This window comes from Manacus vitellinus, unplaced genomic scaffold (assembly GCF_001715985.3).
Source record: "Manacus vitellinus isolate BGI_N305 unplaced genomic scaffold, ASM171598v3 scaffold_0_pilon, whole genome shotgun sequence".
NCBI lineage: Eukaryota > Metazoa > Chordata > Aves > Passeriformes > Pipridae > Manacus > Manacus vitellinus.
In genome coordinates, this window is record NW_021938789.1 from 17,667,688 (window position 1) to 17,691,318 (window position 23,631).

The window sequence follows — 23,631 nt, forward strand, 5'->3', positions numbered from 1 at the left end:
ATATAAAATGTTTTGCTTTAAATGCACAATCTGCTTCACTAGCGACTGGACTTTGTCCTTGGTTGAGAAAATTCCAGAGAAATTTTTCAAATTTTTCCTTAATCCTTGCTGAAATTTTGGCAAGTGCCATTCTTTAACATTTTTGTTACTTTCTTAAAACTCTTCATTAATGTGTAAGCTGCTGGTTTTAAAACCCTAAATGATTAGAGTTTTAATACTTAACTGCATTTATTGCAATTAGACTTGTTTATCTATACACATAATTTATCACTTATATATGTGTCTTTTCAGGTTAGTTTTTTTCTAGTCTGGTTTTGTTTTATTCATATGTATTCATACATACATATGTTTCTAGAGTTTTCTGTGAGTTCTTTTGTATAAAGATAAAGTAAATTAAGAGAAAATAGAAGTAGTTGATCCAGTACAGAGTATGTTCCCCTCAAGATGGAGCAAAATCGTGTTATAGGACCAGTAAAATCACAGACTGCTATATGGAATAGTGGGGTTTTGTGATTTTTGTGTTTGGTTTCTTTTATACACAGTAATTCAGAAGTAACCACTGAGTTTAAAATTCCAAATATAAGTGTTTAAGGTGGTTTTGTGTGCATGTGTGTGTGTGCACGTTGTTTTTTGTTTTTATAAGTCCTTATTTGCCATCTTGACCGTCATAGCCAAGACATTTGATACGAATTTTACACATGGTGTCTCAATATGTAAGGTGAGATAGATAGAACATGCAAATAATAATTCAGTTTGACACTATATTATTTTTAACTAATGTGCTGAACTGAAGTTACTAATATTGCTAATAACATAGTTTCTTTTCCTTTTTTTGTTCTGACCCCAGTAGTATGTTTGCTAATGGATGTATTTACATTTCTTTAGAGTAATTTTATTATACAAGGGTTAAAGGTCTAATGTTAAGGTATTGTCATGGGGGGAGTAAGTAGAGCTAATTGGTTCTAGGACAACCTCAGTCAAAACTATTTTGTATGTCATCATCGTCCAGTATTAAGTTTATAATGTTTGGTAACCATGGCTGACATGGAAATGTGAGGGATTTATTTCGGGTTTGGGTTTTTTTCTTTCCAGTCAAGAGGGTTCAACATAGATGTCAAAACTGCTGGCCATGTAATTAAAAAAAATTAATTAAAAACTACTTATTCCTACATTTTTAGTTCAACCTACCAGTATCTATCTGTACATTGCCAGCACTGATAATAGGCATTTTTATGCTAATTACTTGAGGTTAACTCTGTGGTAGTCTGTTTATCAAAATAACTGAAGAATTTGGAGACTTTCTTAGAAAGCATAAAGAATTCTGATGCACTTGTAATTCCTACTTCTAAAAAAGTAATTTCCTCTACCTTCAGTCTTCAAGAAGTAGACTTATCTCAAGATGAAACTTTGAATATATAATTTTCTTTTGCTTTTAATAAATATAGTAAATTGTATTTTGCATGTGGGGAAATAAAAGTTTAGAACAATGCAGTTTTAAATATCTTTTCTTAATGTGCTCCTGTGGTGTTGATATGTAATGGTTTTGTCTTTTATCTTATATGAAGGAAAACTTTGGATTTTTAAGAGTAGAGGTACTGGACAAGTAGAGGATAATAGGCCGTGAATAACTATCAGTGAAAGAGTTTTTTAAAGGCAGGTTGGAGAACAGAGAAAGAGATGGTATAGAAGGCTCAGGAAAAAGGTTGGATTAACTGCAGAAAGAAGACAGGCCCTCAAATGGGGGGCTCCTTGTTAAGACTTGTAGACTACAGTGAATAAAGAGAACAGAAGAGCCTGTTGTCTGGTGAGAGTAGGGTGCAGAGCTGCTCTCTAAAAGGATTTTAGTAGAAGTGAAGACGTGTGTGATGAAGTCTTCATAGTGGCAGAACTTATTCTTTAAAGTTTCTGCTGGAGTGGGTTGTGTGTTCTGTACTAGGAAGATACTCAAATATAAAACTACAGTGTAATTCTGGATTTTTTCTTTTAAGAGGAGGCAGGTGAAGACAAGTCATTATTGATCAGTGGCTACTGTGGTAAATGTGATCGAGTGTCCAAACTTTGGAAGATGCTCACAGAATGATGCTTCATGAGGGATTGATTCCTCTGAGTTTCTTTTTAGAGATAAGGCTTTTATGATGGATGAAAGTGCGGAATGTGAATCTTCCTCAAGTTGTCTGCATCGTGCTTTTAGTGTAATCTCTGTGCTTGAGTTTAATTTCCACAAGGCAGAATAAAATTGGTTAAGCATGACTACCTATAGCAGTGCAGAAAGAATCTCAGCAGTTGGGTTGGTCTACAAGACAATAAATCTTTTGACTAGAACCTTAGTGTGAAGTAGGGGATGCATTAAAAAAGAAAAAAAGGTTATGCATAATCCATCTAGAATATGAAGAAAAAAAAATTAGGGAATGGCGTCATGCATTGTCTAGTATGTTGCATCAATGCTCCTTTCTCTGTGTGTTGGAGTTTTTTTGTTTGTTTTGTTTGGAGTTGCTTTGGTTTTTTTTTTTCTTTTGGTCAGTCTTGATCAAAATAATTTTCAGGTATGGTGATGGGAAATTCTAATAGTGTTGGACTCATAGACTTCTAGAAAAGGATTTTACTGATGGATGTTTGGGTGTTGTATTGTTACAGAATTTAACTTTGAAATTGTAGAAATAAATGCCACTAGTAATGGCATGGCTAATATTACAGGAATTGCTAGCCCAGTGATTTAGTTGCTAAATTGTTACTGAATTAACAGGAGGTGATACTGTTTTAGACTTGGTATGGAAGTATAATGAGGTCTTTGTAGAACTGCTTCTGGAAAATCAACTTGGGACGTGAGATCACAAGTTGATTCATAAATTCTTTGCAAAGATCATTGGTGTCAGAGAACTTTTGAAGAACTCTGCTGTTGGTAGGTGTGGAGGCCAGGGGTTTATTCTGTTAGAACTGCTTAAATTAAGTAATTTTGTTCTACTTGATACTTATTAAAGGGAAATATTATAGGACAACATTCCAGATTTAATTTGATTAACAATCACTTTGGTGCTGTTTCTCCAGGGGTGAAGGATAAAGCAGTAATTGTCAAGGTCAAGCTGAGCTGGACATTGAAAAGTATCAGAATAGCATGAAAAAAGGATCTTCAGCTATGTAAATAAAAAATGAATGTGTTATATGAAGGGCATGGTAGCATTTAAGTATGAATGCAAAATTAAATTAATCCTTACACTGGAACAGTGTAATATAGCCTGCTGTTTTTCCTTAAGGTTCTGTGCAAAAGTAAAAAGGTATGGAGACAGCTACAGCTGTAGTAATAAAAGCAGTCATCTCAAAGGGGGGAACCAGGACCGCTGACTCTTGAAGAAAATTGAGCTTAGCAATAGAGGTGTGTTTGGTTGCTTTTTAACAAATGTATTGATTTGGGAATGATTTGTTGTGAAAAACAGCTAGTGTGGTAGTAATTGAAATTGAATATGAAGGCAAATATCTAGGCTACTACAACAGTGTGCAGGACACTGAAGAAAACCAGAATTACAGTAGAAAATGGAGCAAGCTGCAGTGTGGATTAACCATAGATTGTATCATTGAAATTCATCCCATTTGCTATTGCTACAGTCCTCGAAATGGAAAGTTACTTGCAAAGAACAAGAACTCCTGCTGTCAGTGTGGAGCTTGCCAGGTGATGTTGACAGCTTACTAGTTGGCAGAGGGGGAGCAGCAGAACCTCTGTTGAGGACAGAGTGACTGCAGTACCCACGCAGATAGTTTTGGTGACTTATTAACTGTATTGGTTATTTAAACCAATGTGCTGCTTTGTGAATGAAGAGGTCATGCACGGGGGCAGTCCCTGTGTGAAAGCACAGTGCGACCACTGGAGAGGACAAAAACTTAGGCAGGAGTCCTTGCTGGGACTCTTGTCACTTGATCTGAGCCTCGTGTTGTGCTGCCATGTAAAAAGGCAGATTTGATCTTTCTTAGGTTATGCTGGTTGTGATGTGTTTTCAGTGAGTTCAACAGAGTGCTTGTGGCACAGATTCTGGGACTTCGGTTAGTTTGTGGAAGGCTGGTTAGATGATCATGGGACATAGAGTGGAGAAATTTTTAAAAAATCAGCCTGAGATTAAAATTTCAGCTTGTTTAGAGGCAAACTTAAGGCTGAAAAATCAGTATAAATAACATATTTTGCAAGGGGAATAAATAGTAGTGATACAAAGAAACTTGTTGGAGCTGGGAAACAATGCTGTCACAAGTGGGCGTAAATAGATTGTACTTTCACCTAATGGTACTATAGAAAGTTTTCAAAAATTGTGAGGTGGTGGGATGAGCTGCCAGTTGGAATAGTGAGAGCAAAAAAATTAGAAGGGATGTTGGAAAGCTTGCAAGAAGCATATGCCATGTGAGTTTGGATTCAGAGAGTAGGTTTGTTACAGTTCCTGGCTGTTGGAGAGGGCCACAGGTGCTGCCTCATTCGTGTGGGTTGAAGGGGTTTTACCCAAGTTCTAAAGACAAATGTATGTAACTACAGATGTCAAAAGCTCCCAATTAACCATTGGATTAATTTAGTGAAACCTTTAATTAGGATTTTTTACATGGTGAAATTTTTACCTAATCTTTGATTTTTCGTTATGTCTGTGAGCATATCTGGTCAGAAGAGCACTCTCTTTGTTTGGGGGGAGCTGAATCTGTAGCACACTTGCAGAAAGGAAACAGAGGTAATTTCCCAGCTGCTGTCCAGTGAATTCTGCGTCCTTAATGGTTCACATCTGTGATAGATCCAAGAATCAGTTGATGGCAGCCATCAGCTTTCTCTGACTTAACTCTTCTCTAATAGCTGACAGCAACCAGGTTTACTCTGAGGGCGAAGAGAAGCACAGCTGCACAGGGCTTTTTGGTGTAGAACAAGTTGGAACAGTTTTAAAAGACCTGAGAAGATGCTAAGAATTCTTGAAAAAAATAACACAGGATTCAAGAAATCTGTATTGCAGTCAGTGAACACAGTATGCAGAAGTAGCAGAATGGAAAAACCTGTAATTACTGATGGTACATTTTTCTAGAAGGAGATTTTGCTTTGCAACCCCCCCAAAAAACATACTGGCTGGGAGATTTGTATGAAGTTCACTAACACTGCTCTCTGGACCTGGAAAGCAAATTCAGTGGAATGAGTAGCTCTGGCTGAACACTTCTGAGAATCCATTTCTGGAAAACATATGTTTTCTTCAATATCAAAGTATAGTGTTTTTATTTTGTAGGCAAGTTGATATGGGGTGTGAAAATGTTGAGGAGGTGACAATGAAATTCAAATGTATAAATACATTGTACCTTATGCCTAAATATTAAAGATAAACATGATCTTAAGCAAGACTACACTATTTTGTTTAGATCATTGTATTGTTAAAAATACCACTCCATTTGGGGAAATCTTTCCGTATTCCACTGAAAGTGACAAACACATCTCTTACTAGTTAAATTGGTCTAAACAAGAAAAAAACCTAATATGTAATTCGGTCAATTTAAATTTATAGTTTAAGATATGTAGAATTAATAGCTGATTTGAAAGATCATGGTCTTTTTAAAATGTAGTCAAAAATATAATTTGAGATATTATATTGCTGGATTGCTTTGCATATTGTAGTGATAGTATAAATAATATTATGGTAATGCTTCACAAGTAGTCTGTTTTTAATGAAGTAAAATTTTAACTGGAAGATAGCTATTAACTTTAGGTTACTATATTTTTAAATGCTTACTTATTTTAAACTACTGAAAATTTTAAATACCATATTTTGGGGGAAATCTGTATGTCAAATGCTTACTTATGATTCTTTGTTTCTCTGTTTATTTTTAAGACCAGCAAAAATCAAATTAAAGTAGATCTTGTAGATGAAAATTTTACAGAATTAAGAGGAGAAATAGCAGGACCTCCGGATACACCATATGAAGGCAAGTAATGCTTTTGTGTATGCAATTATTGTACACTTCAAATCATGTGTCTTGAGATACTTTGTTTGTAAAATTATTTTACAGCATAAAATATAGAGATAAATGTTTTAAAATAGTCTGATTTTTTTTTTCAAACAGATTTTAAGCTTTAAAAGTATTTCAGTTCAGCTTCTGTGTTGCCTGAAGAGAGATCTGTTCAACAGTAGGATAGGCTATTCCATTAGATTAATTTACAGGTATAAGCTGTGCAGTGTAATTGGTATAATTCTGCCTTTTAGTTGTTTGTTTACTGTCTCGACAGTTTAAGCTTCTTAACCATCGAGCATCCAGAAACTGAGCTTCAGACTGTACGTGTATTTCTGTGATGTGCTGATCATTCATAAATGTTGCATTTTGCCTATCTCAAGCAGAGATGTCATTGCAAGTTAAATTTGGGATTAATCTTGGGCATTCATGGGTCCCAATACTTAATTTATACTGAAGTGGGGGACTCTATAGTAGGGCTTTATCTCTTTAGCTGTCTTCAAAAATTACCTTATTGACTTTCTTGTTTATTAAAGCTGGTATCAGTAATTGTGCACCTCTTCCAGTCTGGGAAAAGCAAGGTAACTTCCATAAAGAAGCTTTAAAAGGAGCTAATGTAGCTTTGTCAGGGATACAAAATTACTCAGTGATGCTGGTACTTGTAAACTTTGCCTATATGGAGCTGGCAGACACACCTTCTATTTAAAGTTCCGTGATAACTAAAAAATAAAGTAAAAATCCTTAAACTTTTGGATAGCTTTAAAATCTTGTTTTACTCAGATAGGCCATGCCAGGTATCTACTTGGATTTGAATTTGAACTTTGAACAAAAATAGTTGAAAGGAGTGTTACAGGCAAATAATTATTTTGTTGGAATTTAAAACAATTTTCCAAGTTTTTCAGTTGCTGTAGTTCCTCCATGCCTTTGAGTTAAGAGTGGGACTTTAGTATTCTCCTGAGACCAGAAATGTGCTATTTGTCATTATTTTGACAAATAAATTCTCATCAGGTGGTGAAAATACCTGAAATTTTTTTGTAGGTATGAATGTATATGCACTCGAAAGCATGAGTGGCTACTGATGAAAATCTGGTTGTTATATCTTCCCTAAGGAGAACATCCCTTGTGATTGTTTCGCTGGGCTGGGAGCTGGTGCAGCAGCATTGGGCTTGAGCACAGGGAGAGTCTCCCCAGTGCCACCCACCCCTCCTCTACTTTTGAGGCCCAGGACAGATAAAGAATGAGGAAACAGCCTAACAGAAGTTGCCATGGAAGAATATTGGCAGGGGTAGAAGGTGTCAGAAGATGAGGATAGGGAAATGAGCCTGGAAAAGAGTAGGAAGGTAGAAGCATCTGTAATGGTAGGGGTGCTGCCCTGCAGAAATTGATTCCCAGAGTTCCTCAGCAGTTTAGCAACTAATGGTGGTTTTCCCCTCTCCCTCCTTTTCCCCATGTGTCTTCATCTCATCAGCTGCTGATGTGTAGTTGACAGAAGATAATGTCTGGAAAGAAGATAACTTCTTCTGTTTGTAACATGGATCTTCAATTTAAAACGAGAACCATGCTGTTTACCTGAAATACAGAGTAGTGCTGGTGACCTATTTGGAAGTGAATCATTCTTTAGGATTTAGTATAATTGCTGTTTTGCAACAATATGGTTTATCTTGTAAAACCAAGTCTTATATACAGATGTTAAGTTATTGCAAAATTAAATAATTGGATACTAGGAAACATCTGAATGGTGGTAGAAGGGTGTTGTTTTGGGACCATTTGGGTGTTTGTTTTCCATTCAGACAGAATTAATCCTTCTCAAGTGAGCTGGTTTGTTATGACTTGCCATTTTTTCCCCCTCCAGGTTAGTATTACCTTGGCTTATAAAATGGGCCTTTTCTGGAGATTGTATTGAGAGTTATTTGAAAGGAAAGATGTATTCATTTGTCACTGAGGTGAAAAATGATATAGCAGTTCATGAAGAGGGTAAAAAAAGATTTAAATGCCTATTAGCAGAACTAGGTTCTGTGTGATGCTGAATGATTCAGGTAGACCAGAATTTCAAAAGCTGAGCGCTGTGTATTCACATATTCAGCATATCCTGCTAATGAAACTCAGCAATATGTGTTTAGCACAGAGTTTGTGGATGTATGCATACTTACATACCTTTGAGTACATTTCATTATGGGGATATAGTAAATGTCCCTTTTGGGGGGCTAAACTTATTTTGTATTCTGATTATGGCAGGGATCTCATGGAAACATAATGTGATTGTATACTTACTTTAATCTAGAGGGCATATCAAGGAGCAGAATGAAGGTTGCCACCAGCCCAATTTCTGGTGTTTCCTGACACTTGAGTAATTTACTTCGGAATGTTAATATTTCTGTAATATAGTTATATGCATTTATTCCCTTATGTAATTATGAAGGGCATGCCAGTGTGTGTAGTCTACATTTTATGACTAATGCAGTAATGCATGCTGCATAATTACAGGCTGATCTCTTGTCATCTGTAGTCTGAACAGTGACACAGCAAGAAGTGCTTTATGAAGAACAACTAATTAATGCAGTAGTTCAGGTCAGACAGTTCTGTGATACAGGAGGGATTTCTAGAACCATTGTGAAGTGAGAACAGTAGTGCTTGTTGTTGACCATAATTGGTGAGGTATCTGAAAACAAACTGCTGCTGCAAAATTCTGTTATAGGTTATGTTGGGACATTAGTTAAGAATGACTGAGAGAAAGAATTCCATCTATTGTTAGCAAAATTGACAGCTTTTATTTTCCTGGTAATAGTGTCAACTCATATTGATAATCATGGGAATATTGCAAGACATAACTTTCATTGAAACATGTTTACCTCCCACGTTAAAACATATGTCTTTGGAGAGAGGACCTTTGAAAGACTAAGCCTAGATTAATGGCTGCTGGGTTTTACTTGATTCAAGAGCTTTTCAAAAGATAAGTTGGGGTTTTGGCGGGGTTTTTTTGTTTGTTTTTTTTAAAGCCTTTGCAACAATGGTATGAATTTCAAGCCAAGCTTGCATGTGAGCCAGAATAACTGCAAAATTTATAATATTTCTTCAAGGAAAATAGCTAAACATTGCTCCAACTCTATTGTGAGACCTGCTCCAGTAGGACTACAGAAGGAATATTCTGCCATTACTGTTTAATTCAATCGCAGGCATTAAATAGCTGCAGAAAAGCCATACATGTGCATACTCCTTTAAAAAAAAATTGCAAAAACATTGGCATGCAGGAGTTATTCACTTGCATTTTAAATGTAGTATTAAGGAAATTAAATCCAGATTTGTTCAGTTTAAGTCTTCAAGCCTATATTTTAAACTGCAAACTTCATTGCACAACAATACTGTGTAAATAATACCACCAGCTCATTAGTCCAGCAGTTTTAAAATCTTTAGGACTTGTGCATTCCAGGTGAAAAGTATTGGTAGCTGAATAGCCTGTTAGACTGTAATACCCTGTGGTAAGCAGAAGAAATGGTAGTACCTAAGGATAGATTTAATGTTACCTCACAAAATGGTGTGGCAGTAAAATCATAGAGGGACTGATGAATTTTTGTAATCTAGGCACAGCGTAATTGTTTTGCTTCTTAGAGAAAAATTGCTGCCGAATTATGCTTCAGTTCAGAGAAAAGGGAAAACAAACTTACTTAAGGTTTGTTGTTGATGTGTGTCTTCACAACTATTTTGCTTGTGCTGTCCTCTAAGTAGACAAACTATCAACTTAGACATTGGCTATTATAATTTTGGCAATATTGGCCTTTCTTCTATTGTATTTTCTGTTAGAACTTCTCAAGTTATTGTAGTATTAAGTGAGAATAAACAGCTGTAGACAGTAGTGTAAAATATCAAACTGATATCAGTTTCAGGAGGAGTGTATTAGACTGAAATACATTTTGAAAGTGAGAGGTGTTAGTAGCTACTAATGTGCATTTTGGCACAGATAAAACAATGCCATAGACTATAACTGTTGAGAGTATTGCTTTGAGGGTTTTTTTCCCTGTATGTGTATCTTGCTGCCTGTATTGTGGCTACTTGAGAGCTGGTTTTGTATAGAGTGATTTGCAGAGTAAATCACTCTTGAAATCTCAAAGAAAATAGGTTGCAGATACTTCAGCTTTAATTCAAGGAAATTATAAATTGTAACAAAATATACTCAAGGAGGGAAAGGTTCCTTTCAGAAAGAGCAACAACGGGATGAGGAAAAAATCACAAATGAGGAGAAACGCTTTCAATTTTTATAAAAGCTAAATGTTCAGATTAGTGTGTGTGTTTTGTTATACCCTGTTCTTTTTGTCATTGAACTGCTGCCTGGCAAATGGCCTTCACTGGGCAGGCAGAGATAGTTTGAGATTGCTCCAGAAGACCTAAGGATTGATAGTGAGCTTGAATGGCAACAGAACTATAATTGAGATAGACAGACGTAACAGGGACAGAAAAACAGAAATGTTTAAAACTGGGCAGTAGGAGGGGGTTCTGTCTGCCAAGCTCATTTATTGCATGCTGTAGTCCTGCAAAGTATATTCTGAGTACTGCTGTGTCAAAGTGTTTGCAGAATTGGAATAGAAGTAACTACTTCAAGCAGTAATGTAGAACATAATGAAAGTTACTATGGTACCTCCTTTATTTTTTTTTCCACAAAGAGTGAGAGCTTTTCTTAAAGACTATTTGAATGTACTTGAGTTCCAGAACGTTTAAAATGACATAGTTAATTTCAGTTGTGTAATTTGAAGAAAATTTATTGACATGGGGTATCAGAACAGAGTCAAAATAATGTAATATCCCATGTTCAGCCTAAATGTTCCTGTGCCCTATTGTTTTATCTGTTTGGGGGATGTTTGATTCATGTTTTGGTATATTCTACTAAAATAAAGCATGGAAATTACAAGATTGGAAATGACTATGTGCACATTAAATATACCTAAGAAGTATAGATTCTGATTTGCGTAAGCAAATATAGCTTTATTGATTTTATGTGTATTTATTGATGAATGATACAAAATTTAAATGTATCTTCTAACTAACACTTCTGGGTAAATTGGAATTACTTGAAAACCTGTTCATTTAGAAGTATAAGCTTTATTGTCATGAAAGACTAAGCTTCAGTAATGTTCTTGTGGTTTAATTTCTAACTTGTTCTTGTCTTTTCCAGGTGGAAGGTATCAGCTAGAGATAAAAATTCCAGAAACATATCCGTTTAATCCCCCTAAGGTACTGCAGACACGTTTTTGGATAATACAGTTTGGCTAGCAAGTTTGAGTGTCCTTATTTACTTGGTTGCATGTGGAGTCTCTTCCCTTTTTTTTTTTTTTTTTTTAATTTTCCTCTACACAGGCATTGTAACTGTTGTCTTTAGGTGGAACTAATGCAGGGGGCATAGCTGTATCCAATCAGAAGTACACTCTGATTATTCTGATTTGCAGTTCAAACTGGCAAAATTCTAGGGAGAAGCTTGCGTCTTATTATTTATCCTAATGTAGTATCTTTTTGGCAAGATAAATACAGTTTTCAGATAGTTTACATGATGTAGAGAGCACAGCTGTCTTCCATCCCCTTAAGCATTGTTGAAGAAATTGATTCTTTTAATTTCTTGGACTCCATAAGTTAGACTTAAGAGTCTTGAATGTAATCTACCAAGTTTCTAGTAATAATTAAACAGTGAGGTGTACAGTTGAGTGTCTTCAAGAACCAGCAGAGAAATGTAATGGGTCTTACTGCAACTCTGTCAAAGGAATGGATAAAATGTGCACATTGATGAGACAAGAAATGGCTGTGGCAAAGTCACTCGTACATTTTTCACAAGTTACTGGCCTTTTAACTTTACTGTATCTTTTTAGAACTTCAAGTATATGATTCTACCCTGAATAGTGTTCTCCCCAGCCATATGCAGCTGCAACTGTACATTCCTGTGCCCTGATTTAGTCCTATCTTCAGTGACTTCTTATTAATCAGTAGACTCCTAAGTTGCTGACTCAAACTCTTGATAGGTTTTCTGTTTGTCTGAAAGATGTCTTTGAACTAAGAACATGTCCTAGATCCTGATTATTTTCATCCTGATATGTAGTACTGGGAAGGAGCTGGGGAAGAGGAGGAAGAGAGGTGCCAGTAGCTCTTAGGTCCTTTGAATTAATTCCTTGAGGCTGGAGCAAAAGACACAAAAAATCTTAATGAAATGTCTGTAGGTCTCAACTCTTTCATCTGCATGTATTCTGGTGTGAATATAAAATAAGGAGAGCTAAAACAGGTTGCAGACACTGAAAGATAAGTCTATGGACCATGATTTAATTGCTGCTTTAGGGCTTAGTGGTCTCCATTTCTGGAGTTCATAGGCAGCTGTTAGAAATTCTGTGCACTGTACCGTAGTACTGCTTATTCTGGAGTCTGTAGTCTTGAATTGGAGGCATTTTTGCCCTGCCTTTTATCTGAAAGATTTCTTTAGCTTGTTCAGTGTATGCTTTGACAGCCATTGTTAGCTGTCATTCACTGTGAGAAATTACCTAGTATTTACATTGCTTTTACATTTTGCAAGTGATTTAGAGAGTTGAGGTAGTTAATAAGTGGCTCAGCTGACATGATCGCTTATTTCTGTCCTGGAAAGCAGAACTGTTATGGTCTTGCCTATTTATACATCAGGGTTGCACTTATTTTATATAGCCCTGTATGTTCAGTCTTCTGCTGTAGTACCTGACAGCTAACATGTTCTTTTCACTGATTTGCTTGCAGGTCAGAGGCTAAAGTTGAAAGATCTGTGCTATATACATAAAATATTTGTCAGGAGTTTGGGGTGAGGAGGTAGAGATGAGAAACAGCGACAGGTCAAAGTCACTAGAAGGCAGTTAAAGTGCAACCTGAAATCAGGGGTTTGAAGAATGTGAACGGAGGAATTTCCAAAGGCATGTATATCCTTTCAGAGAACAGCTTTGGGTTCCAAGACCTCTAAGAGTAAATGCTGTTTTTACCTTTCTCAGTGTCCTAAAAAACCAACCAACCAACCAAAACCTGGATTTTATTCATGCTTTGTGAACATGAATACACGTTAGTGTAAAAATATGGACATGATCAAGAACGAATGCTGGGACCAGATCCCTTCAACAGGAAAGAAAAATATGTAATCTAGTCAAGTTTTTCTGCATATGAGTAATAAGACTGGATGACTGTAGAAGTAGTAGCATCCACCAAGGAAATTCTTGTAATACCTCTGTAACTTCCAACAATTTAGCTGAACAGTGAGATGCAATTCCTATGTTAAGAGTTCAGGGACATTTCACTTTGTGAAATCTAGAAAATCCACTTGTAATAATGTTGGAAGTTTTAAGTCCATATTTGACCATCTGCTTGTGTCAAAACACTGGTACTGCTGGAGGATATTTCTAATGACTTTGTGTGATGCAGGGGTGTGCACACATCAGAGTGTGTGGGAAAGCAGTTAGGGATGGGTTTGGTGTGCTGGAATGGGCAGTAGTCTGTGTTGAGTAAAGCAAAGCTCTAAGAAACAGCCTTACAAACTTGAAGCCTCATGAAATAAGCAGTGTCATGTCTTTGGTTTTTGGTTTTTTATCTTTGCATTTTCTAAATTAGTATTTGTTTATAATATTATTTTAAATGGTGGATTTAAAATGCTTCCTTAGTATACTGCATTTAATAACCTTTTTTTTTCTTTTTGAAATTGTCTTGTTTTTTAGGTGCGGTTTATCACCAAAATATGGCATCCTAATATTAGCTCAGTCACTGGGGCCATTTGTTTGGATATTCTGAAAGATCAATGGTAAGATTCCATATGGATTTAAATGTGCAAAATCATGTATACTGGTGTCCTGGTTAGGAGGCAACAGTTCATGCTGCTTTTCACTTTGTATTTATAATTTGAGATCTCCTTAAAGCATAAAGTATTTCAGTATAGAATTCTAAGGTGCAAATATGCAAATGAAATGATTATGTGATGATTTTTGGAAAGCACTAAGTAGATACTATATACACAGGGAGTTCTTTCAAACATTTTTGCACTAGGAGGAATGTTTCATTTTTGACATTTTGGGTGTTTTTTGTAGGAGTTAACTTTTTAATTTAGTTAATTCTTTTCTGTTAACAGATGCTACGTATTGCCTCCTGAATTTTGTCCTTTCAGCCTTTTGAGGTGTAGGCAGAAAAACACCAAGTGCTTATGCTCATTCTGATTCTTGGCTTCTGTTTCCAAATAAATTCTGATAGAGTTAAAATAAGGTATGAAGTGAGTCTGGGATTATAAAATGTAGCAGATCAACAATAGGAAAGGTAGAAGAGGCTGACTGTGCTGATCAGTTATCACTGATAATATAGCAGATTTGCACTTCTGTAAAGCATTTGCCATTTAGTTTCTGATCAGTTGCTGACTTCTGATCACTTAATGTTACTGAAAAAGTCTTAATAGCCAGAATCTGTGGAATAGACTTGTAAGTGTCCCAACTAACAGCTGCACTCATTGTTCATTTGTTTTTCAAAGTAATACATTTCCTGTGGTTTGAAGATCATATGCACCAGTTATATGATGGACATGATAACCAAGATAATTTTATTTGTGTTAGGTATTTTCCTCCATGTCTGCCTCAGAAGAATAGGATTGTAATTTCCCAGCAGATCATATCAGTAACTAGTCCATACAAACTTGAAATGCTTGTTAAGTCCTTAACTTTGTCAAGACTTCTGTTGGCTAAGCAGACGTTTGGACTTGAAACAGAAACTTTAGAGCGGAACGCGTGAGTTGAGATCTTGCAGGTGACGCATCCAATGTACAAATCATCTGGCACAGGATAGTGTCAACTACTGAAATGAAATCATGATAATCATAAGCTGTTATCTTTCTCATTTGTAGAACAGCATGTGGGTTTTTTTTTTTACAGTCTTGGAGCACTTGATGTTCTTTCAGCCGTAGAATCTTTCAACATACATGCCATGGTTACGTGGTATAATTTTTCTTATCAGTAAAGCCAGTGCATTTTTGTACCTGCATTTAATTATTCTTACCACCCTACAGTTTTACTGGAGATTAATGACTCTTTAACTGTGCAAGTACAGTTTTATGTGCTTTTGGTTTTTTAATCAAAACCATTGAGAACTGAAAAGGAAGAACAGGAGAGGCAATTTGACCCTTGTTCTTGTAATCTTTGAAGGTTTTATCCACACAGATAACTTAATTTGTGTTTTCTTTCTGCCTGATGAAAAAACCCATTAATATCTTCCCTCACCAAGATGTATACAAAATAGGAGCGCTGGAACAAGAACTTGCCTTCTGTGTATTTAAATCAGCTGGCACGAGGAGCACCAATATTATGCCAGTTATATATTTTTAAACACTTCCTTTAAAACACTGTCTTCATTTGGAAGCACTAAAGAAAAAACTTGATAGAACTTGGTGGTGATGGGGTGAGGCTTTCTATGTACTATTATCAAATGATTCTTTTAATATTATTCTTAATATAGTGGTTCCTTCATTTTCTAGTGGTGCTATTTGTAAGTTTTGTTTCTTTTCAAATAGTAGAATGATAAATGGAAATCATTTGAGCATTGTTAAAGTGCTGATCAAAGCCTCTGATCCTTCGATAAAACAAACTTGTAGTGGCCTCCATTATTATTATTCAGTGTTGTGATAGATAAGACTTTTTTCCTGAATAGCTTCCTAAAATTTTCTAAACCATATGAATGGTTAATACTGTTCAAATAAGCCTGGCCTGGAATGTTTCCAGGGATGAGACATCCACAACTTCTCTAGGCAACCTGTTCCAGTGCCTCACCACTCTCACAGTAAAGAATTTTTTCCTAATATCTGATCTAAGCCTATCCTCCTTTGGTTTGCAGCCATTCTCCCCTCGCTCTGTTACTACATGCCCATGTAAAAAGTCCTTCTCCAGCCTTCTCGTGGGCCCCTTTGAGTACTGAAAGGTGCTATAAAGTCTCTCCTTGGAGCCTTCTCCAGGCCTCAACTCTTAGCCTGTCTTTACAGGAGAGGTTCTCCATCCCTCTGATTGTCTTTATGCCCTCCTGGACTCGTTCCAATAGGTCCATGTCTTCCTTGTGTTGGGGGCCCCAGAACTAGATGCAGTATTCCAGGTGGGATCTCATGAGAGTGGATTAGAGGGGGAGAATCGTCTCCCCAGGACATGGTTGGTTTTCAGGGCTGCAAGTGCACATTGCTGAGACATGTCCAGCTTCTTGTCTGCCAGCACCCCCAAGTCCTTCTCCCCAGAACTGTCGTCAGTCCATTCTCCACCCAGCGTGTATTTGTCCTTGGGATTATCCTGTCCCAGATGCAGGACCTTGCACTTGGCCTGTTTGTACAGGCCCACCTCTCAAGCCTATCAAGGTCCCTCTGGATGGCATCCCTTCTCTCCAGCCTGTCAACTGCACCTCACTGCTTGGTGTCGTCAGTGAACTTGCTGAGGGGACACTCCCTGTCCGTGTCACCAACGAAGATGTTGAACAGTTCTGGTCCCAACACTGGCCCCTGAGGAACGCCACTCATCACTGGTCTCCAGCTGGACATTGAACTGTTGACTGCAGCTTGTTGAGTGCAACCATCCAGCCAAATCCTTGTCCACCAAGTGGTCTATCCATCAAATCCATCTCTTTGGTTTAGAGACAGGGATGCCATGAATGAATCTTTTAAGTCACTTGAAGTATTGCTGGCAAGGTATCAGCAAAAACAGTTTTAATATATGTTTGCAAAAGTGCAACAAAGTTTGATGGCAACTCTATTCACTCTATTACTTACTATATGAAGCACATAAAGAAAAATGATATTAAGAGCATTCTACAGTGATTCTGTGTGGAGACCAGGGACACAAAAGGGCAGGACGGAAAAGAGTAAGGGATGCAAAAGGATAATGGGGCCTGTCCCATTGAGTCACAAGGATCGGAGTGGGCCACCTTGCCAAACTTAGCCTCAGACTGCATAATTGGTTTAGGTAAAAACAGTTTAAAAACACTTAATCATAACAGTACCTAATCAACACAAGAGTGGTTGTAATTAACCAATTGATTAATTTAACACTTGCAAAATGCTTCATTAATGTTTTCTCTAAGCGCAACAGTAACTTAACCATAAATCTAACTTAACCATTAAGTTGAACTTAAATGTAAAGTGGCAACATTCATAATATGCATGCACACAGACATAAAGTATGTACAAAGGTATACTTCAGAAAAATTCCCCTCTAGTTCAGTGAAATACATCAGATACGTTTGCATCCTCTCAGTGGGCAAAGGGTTAAGTCTTGAGGAGCTGTGGGGGTATTAGCCCAGGTTTGTCAGCTTTCCATGGCAATCCTCAGAGTCTCGCAAACTTGAGAGTTCGCTGGCTCTGACAATCATCCCACTCCGAGGGAGATGCTGGTTACAGCCCACTGCGCTCCAGGAGAGCTCCAAGGGTCTCAATACCCCTGTTTATAGACAGGGGCATAAGATGATTGACTGAAGTCATCAGTAAATTTCCATCCTTGGCCACAATATGAGTTGGTAGTTACTGGAATATTCCTTGGAAAGTCCAGTAACAAAAATGTTATTCCACTTGGTGTCTTGTTCAGACAGAAAAAGGAAGTCTCAAGGCTATTTGTTAGAAAACTGGAGCTTGTTAGACAACAGACGTTCTGGGAGCAGACAGCGTTTATGATACGCTCACAGGGAGCTGACTGCCCAGGTGCCATTAGTCCGGGCTGCGGCCTAGTAGTGGTCCTGACGCCATAGTTGGCCCAAGGAGGGAGGTGGGGGGGGGTGCACCAACACATGTCACCATATTTAAATTTTCTGCATGTCTAGGCTGAAAAATGGTTTGAATAAAATATCTTCATTAGGAAGCAAACAACCAAAAAATCTAAGCAACACCCCCCCCCCAATCTTAATAATTTAATATTTAATGGATTTCACCAGGTATTCAAAGGTAAACGGGACAAATGCAATTCTGAAATATTCTGGTGTCTGTGTTCTGGAAAATATATTTAGTTCCACAGTTTCTCTTGTGAAATCTTTTAGCAACAAGATCTGTTTCTGAATTGTCACTTCATTGATTTGTAATACTTGTAACTAAATAATAGTCCTCTTGTTGCTGTGTTTAAATGTAAGTCTCAAATTCCGGTGCATATCTCTGTTTTTCAGTGAGGTCAGTGGCTGTTAAATGACTGGAGAGTTTTGGCTTATGGGCCAAATTACTGAAAGAGATAATAAGCTGATAAAAATATTCATTTATAGATGCTGAATATAAATACAAAGATTTTAATGTTTTTCTGTCATTTAAAAAAGTTTCTTCCCTACTCACCCATCCCATGATAATTATTTTGTATTCTAATGAGCATAATGGAGATGATATTCTGCATATTGGCAGGAGGTTTTATCAGTTTGCAAAATAATGTCTTTAAATTATTTTTAATGAGTTTAATGAAATTCATTCTCCACATTTATGCTTGATGCTGAAATTCTTTGCAGCTGTGGATTTTCATCATGTTTAGATTTTTAAGTACCTGTTAGACCAGTTTGTTTGCAAAGCAGCTACTACCATGTCTACTCTTTGCTGGTAGAATTAAAATAGGGCTGTGATTTTGTAAAAGGAAGGCTGTCTATGCTTATCTGACATAATTTTTGTTATTCAGTTTCACTTACTGTGGCCTGTATCTATCTTCCAGGCTAGTACTCTGTCTCAAAGTTTTATTCTTAAATATACAACGTGTCTAATACTGTTCATTGAAACCTGAGAACTAAATTACTTGAAAGCTGCTGTGCATAAATCCCTTGAGCAGTGGTTATTAAGTGAATGTGTTGTGGCTGAAAAAAAACTCTTGGCTTTTGTGGTTTTGACAGTCAAAATAAAAATGCATACTAAGAATTTTTTTTCATAGTGGCTCTACTGGAGGATTCACCCTTAGTTTTAGTTGAGATGCAGAAATCATTATAAGAGGTAATACAGTTTTAATAGAAAAATAAACAGCAGCCAGCTTGTAGTAATTATCTTCCTGGGCATCGGAAACTGCTAGGTTTTGTTCAGGGTGTTTGAGGAACACTGAACCTCCTTAAAGCTTTGAGAAAAATGAAAATATTAACATTGTTTGAGGGAACTAGCTGTCTTTCCCCTCTCTGCTATGTCAGAGCTATTCTATTATTCTCTTTTTTTATTATCTCCAATGGGTGTCCAGTCTTGTCTTTATCCTGTAAAGAGTGACTATGCAACGGCTTCCACCCAAAGGCCTTATTCATTTCCTTCCAGATTCCATAAGCCCTTGGTACAAGGTCCCAGAGATTTTCTCATGGATTAACAAGCTTAGTTATTTCACAAATTGAATAAATACTGCAGATTATTTAGAAAAAAATTGTTCCCTGTAGCTTGGTTGTAGCTTGGTTGATGGAGTAGAGCAGCAATCTGCTGGCTGCAGCTGTTCCTGTTATTCTGCAGGGTTACCTCTCAGAGTCATGAGAGAGATTGTTTCCAGAGAGGAATGTAAAGAACATAAGTAAAAACTTCCTAAATGGAAAATTACTTAGCCTTTAAAAATGAAGAAGAAAAATAAAACCTGCTAGTATTTCATAATCCTCTTAGGACTCTCTCAGCTCATCAAAAGGTAAGAGATTTCTTTCCTCGGGCATGCTGGGCACAGCTGGCTTGCTGTGCCTCCTAATGTTATCACTGTATTCATCCAAAGTAGGGGTGCTTTTTTTTAATGGAAATGCCCTCAGATATTACCTAAGAAAAGAGGAAAAATCTGTAAGTGAATAAAATATATATATCAGCTTTCTTTGTTCTGATTCACTTCAGGTTTCGCTTGCAGTTTAGCAAATGCAGTGCCAGTAGAAAGCCTGGCTTCTGGTTTGGATGTCCAGAGTTGGGGCTTTCAGTTTGAAGTGAGGGACAGTGCTCCCTGCAGTGAGCTCTCTGCAGCTCCCTAGTAGATGATACTGGCCTTTCCTTCGATTTTGTAGATGGCAAATCTGCAAACTTGCATAATAATTAAGCAACATTTTGGGATGGGAGTGGGAGTCAAGGATTATTTTAAGTTTTAGGAGAAAACAGGAGCCAGTAATGTCATGGCACAAAGGCAATGTAATGTCACGTGCAAGGTGAATAGGCTTTACCTGTACAACTCATGATACAAGGTGGCTGCTTGTTATTGATGATTGGTTAGACTTGCATTGCAGTAGTGTACCCACTTAGAGAGTTGTAGTACAGGAAAGATGGGAACCATAGGAAAAATCCAGAGTAAAATGCATGAATGTTGGTATAAGCAAATATGATGTACAGTGAAAGGCTGGAATGCCATCTCAGTGTGCAGAATATCAAACATGGTGAAGCATTGAAATACATTTTCCAAGAAACTTGTGAGGCTCCAGTTAAGAACAGAACAGACAGAAGTCTATCAGGAGCAATACAAAACCTTGCCCTTGGCAAGGAGGAGAGAAAAAACCTAATACCCAAGCTTGCAGTTAGCTTGTTACCAAAGGGAATTGCTTGAACTCTGTGAGATGTTGCGCATAAATCCACACCTGGATTTATGGAAGTAAACTTCAAATATAAGAAGAGTTGGAAATACCTAATCTTTTTCAGGGTTCTGTTCTGGATAAATAAACCTTTGAGGTGCATTGGAAAATTCAGAGGACCTGCATCTTTCCACTGGAAGTTTGTTTTAAGGGAATACAGCTTTTTTTTCCCCCAAACATTCTTCTCTAGCTTGTGAAGATGTCAGGTGGGGGTTGTGTGTGTGTGTATTGGGTTCTTTAGTTTTGTGCCACTATCAGCATAGATTTTCTTTCAGAACTAATGATGGAAATTGTTTCTGCTTTTTGCTGATCAGAGAAAGGTCCTGCCTTACTAGTGTCTGTAAATATAGTTCTGGGCAGTCATCTCCATTCACTGAATTTGCCCAAAAGAAGGCAATGGGAAGGAAGAAGAGCTTTTTAAGTGCATATATATCTATTTTTAGCTGTCCCTTCAGTTCCTTCTGGGAATGTTGATTTATGTCTGAAAAATTAACACTAAGCTATGTAGAAAATAACAAACCTTTTTTACTTTCTTTGATCAGGAAACCTAATTGGTGTCCTAAAGGTAAAAGATTTTACATGGTTATACGGTAGTTACATGACATATATCAGTGTTTCTTGACCATTAATGACAAGCTTTAATTTCTTTTTTTGTTAAATACAAAGAGCAACTGGAGCTGTAACAGGTTTTCTTGTATGATTTAAGAACACTTCTTCTTTCAATGTTTGTTTCCAATGAAGACTGTCTTATTTTGCGTGAGATGTGAAAGCTGTTTTGAGACATGAGGCTTGAAAATAAGTTGTAAACTACATTTTTAAACCTTTTTACATGTGTAGCTAAACCAGTCTTGTCTGAAACTTACTATTTTAAAGTTTGAGTTCTCTGAACCTGTAGCCATCTGTGTATCCAACTGAACGAGTTGTTTATTTTTATTACTTATTTTGAAATTGGAATATCAGATCAAGTCCTAGTAGGCTTTGTATAAAACTCTACAAGCATAGCAGATGAACAGAGACTGGAAGGGCCTGACAGTCTTAAAAGCCAGAGCCAGCTGGAGCCAGCTCAGAACTTGTGTTCTAGGTGTCCATGGCACTTTTGGTTCTTAGTGATGCCACCTGCTTCCCAGAGTATATTTTAAACTCCTGGAAAGTAAATGAAAGTAAATTGCATGTGAAAGTGGCACAAGAGGCTGCAACCCTTTTTATGTCATTTTCTCTACATTTTCAGATGTCTCTAAAGTAGAAGGATTTCTGCAAAGGAAAATTTTATTTGGAGAAAGTGACTACAGTATTAGTTATGGTCAATAGATATTTCATGTTAAGTCTGTCTTTAAAACTACACTAAAAAGTATAATAAAATTACTTACCTGTGAAAAAAGGTTTTATAGCGTGTGTGGTGGATGTGATAGTTCCTGAAATTCACTGTATAAAAATAAAAATGGTTAAATCCATTTGAGCATAGTAAGGCCTGAAAGACTTAGTGGCACTTGAAGGCTGGAATAGTAAACATGTTGCATTACATTAATAGGAGCAGATAAGACTGTGCATTATGTTGGGAATGCATACATTAAATAGATCAATTTCAAGATAGTATAAACTAGTAGAGATCACAAATCACGGGAAATTAAAAGAGTAAAATAGCATAGGTGCATGTAAAGCAAAAATATTTCTCTGTTCTTTCACTGAGGTTTCTGTGTGTGTGATTTAGGTGTGGACAAACGAGACAGTTTGTACTCTAGATTAGCTAGGCTCATGCTACTGAGGACATGTTTCAGTAACTTGGTATTCTTTATCTGATTATATTTAATCTTACCAGTTAATTCCCAGCTTTGTTTCTGATTTAAAGAAACATTGTTTGGCTTGGAGGAATCACTCATCCTGGAACCTGAAATACTTAAATTTAACTAGAAGGGAATCTGAAATTCTGAGGGAAAAAAGAGTTCAGTTACTAAGGAATACATTTGGAAAAGGAGAATTATATGTTGTGAGGGTTTTGTGATTTTTCAGAATTCAGATCTAAAAGCATGAGGGTTTTTTAAACATTTAAGTCTACAAGATTCAGCTTGAGGGACTTCAGTCTGATATGGCAGTTGGAATGAGACAGCATGTGCTAATTAAAATCTATCATTTGGGATGTTTCTCACTTGTGTTTTGATGTAGAATACTGCACTGTGAAAGCTCAGAGACAATTATCAAGCTAAAAAATAAGTTACTGGGAAAAATCTTATAGAATTAGAAACAATTAGGGAAGAATGCCATGTTTGAATGGTTAATGACATAGCAAGAAAGCTGTTAATGTAAGCATCTAGGAACAAAATATTTGAGTGTCACAAATGTACCTCTGACATTTTACCATCATCTATTCTCTGTGTATCGATATGTGCTGCTAGAGTACCTCAACACAGTGTCTCAGTACTGGAAAATACATAAATTTCTGAAAGCTGAGCCTGGAAATAGACTTGCACACTGTTTTTCTTTGTAGCTGGACCATCACATCAAACTGTCCCCCACCTACTCTAACAGATTCTCTACATTCACTTTCAATCTTCTGAAAAGGAGAAACTGGTTTCTATTGATCAGAAATTTAAGTTTGTCTGTAAGAAATTGGATGCCTGTGTTTCACAACTTTCCTCTGGCATTCACATGCCATAACCACTTTGCTCAAATCTGATGTCACATTTTCCCTACTCACCTTGCTGCTAGTTTTTAAGCAGAGTAAGCAGTTTTGTCTGTTGGTTTGAACATCTGTCTGCACCTTCCCCCACCACAATTAAGAGTCTGGTTAACTCTTCAGATCAGCTGAAATAGTTTTACAGTTTTGTGGGGTGCTTATTTGGTTTCCAGTGTATGCCAGCTGAAATGGTAGATCAGAGATGGTATTCATGATCAAAATCTAATTAACTGTATAAATGTTAAAACTTTCCAGACTTACAGCATGTAATAATTTCATATGATTACTTTTGAGGGTTTATTGACTTCTATGATCAAAGTGGTTTCCTCTTACTAAATTACCAAAGTCTCTTATTCTAAATACACTTGGAGATCAATAAATTATGAGAACCTAAAATCTTAGAAGTTCTGACTCTAGAACTATGCTGCCTCCAACGGGGTTCTTTCACAGGGCAAATAGTGACTTTACAGCACCATTATGGCTACACAATGTTTTCCTGCTTCCGACAG

At 36.8% G+C, this 23,631-nt stretch overlaps 1 protein-coding gene across 1 annotated transcript in view; it reads left to right on the top strand.

Annotated features, from left to right (window-relative positions):
- UBE2K (ubiquitin conjugating enzyme E2 K) overlaps positions 1-23,631 on the top strand; it is a gene marked incomplete at its 5' end in the record, with an annotated part of 45,437 nt that overhangs the window by 12,149 nt on the left and 9,657 nt on the right. The window contains 3 exons of the mRNA XM_029962531.1: positions 5,832-5,925; positions 11,114-11,172; positions 13,644-13,726. Of these exons, the coding sequence (XP_029818391.1) occupies positions 5,832-5,925; positions 11,114-11,172; positions 13,644-13,726 (236 nt within the window). The remainder of the gene's footprint in view (positions 1-5,831; positions 5,926-11,113; positions 11,173-13,643; positions 13,727-23,631) is intronic.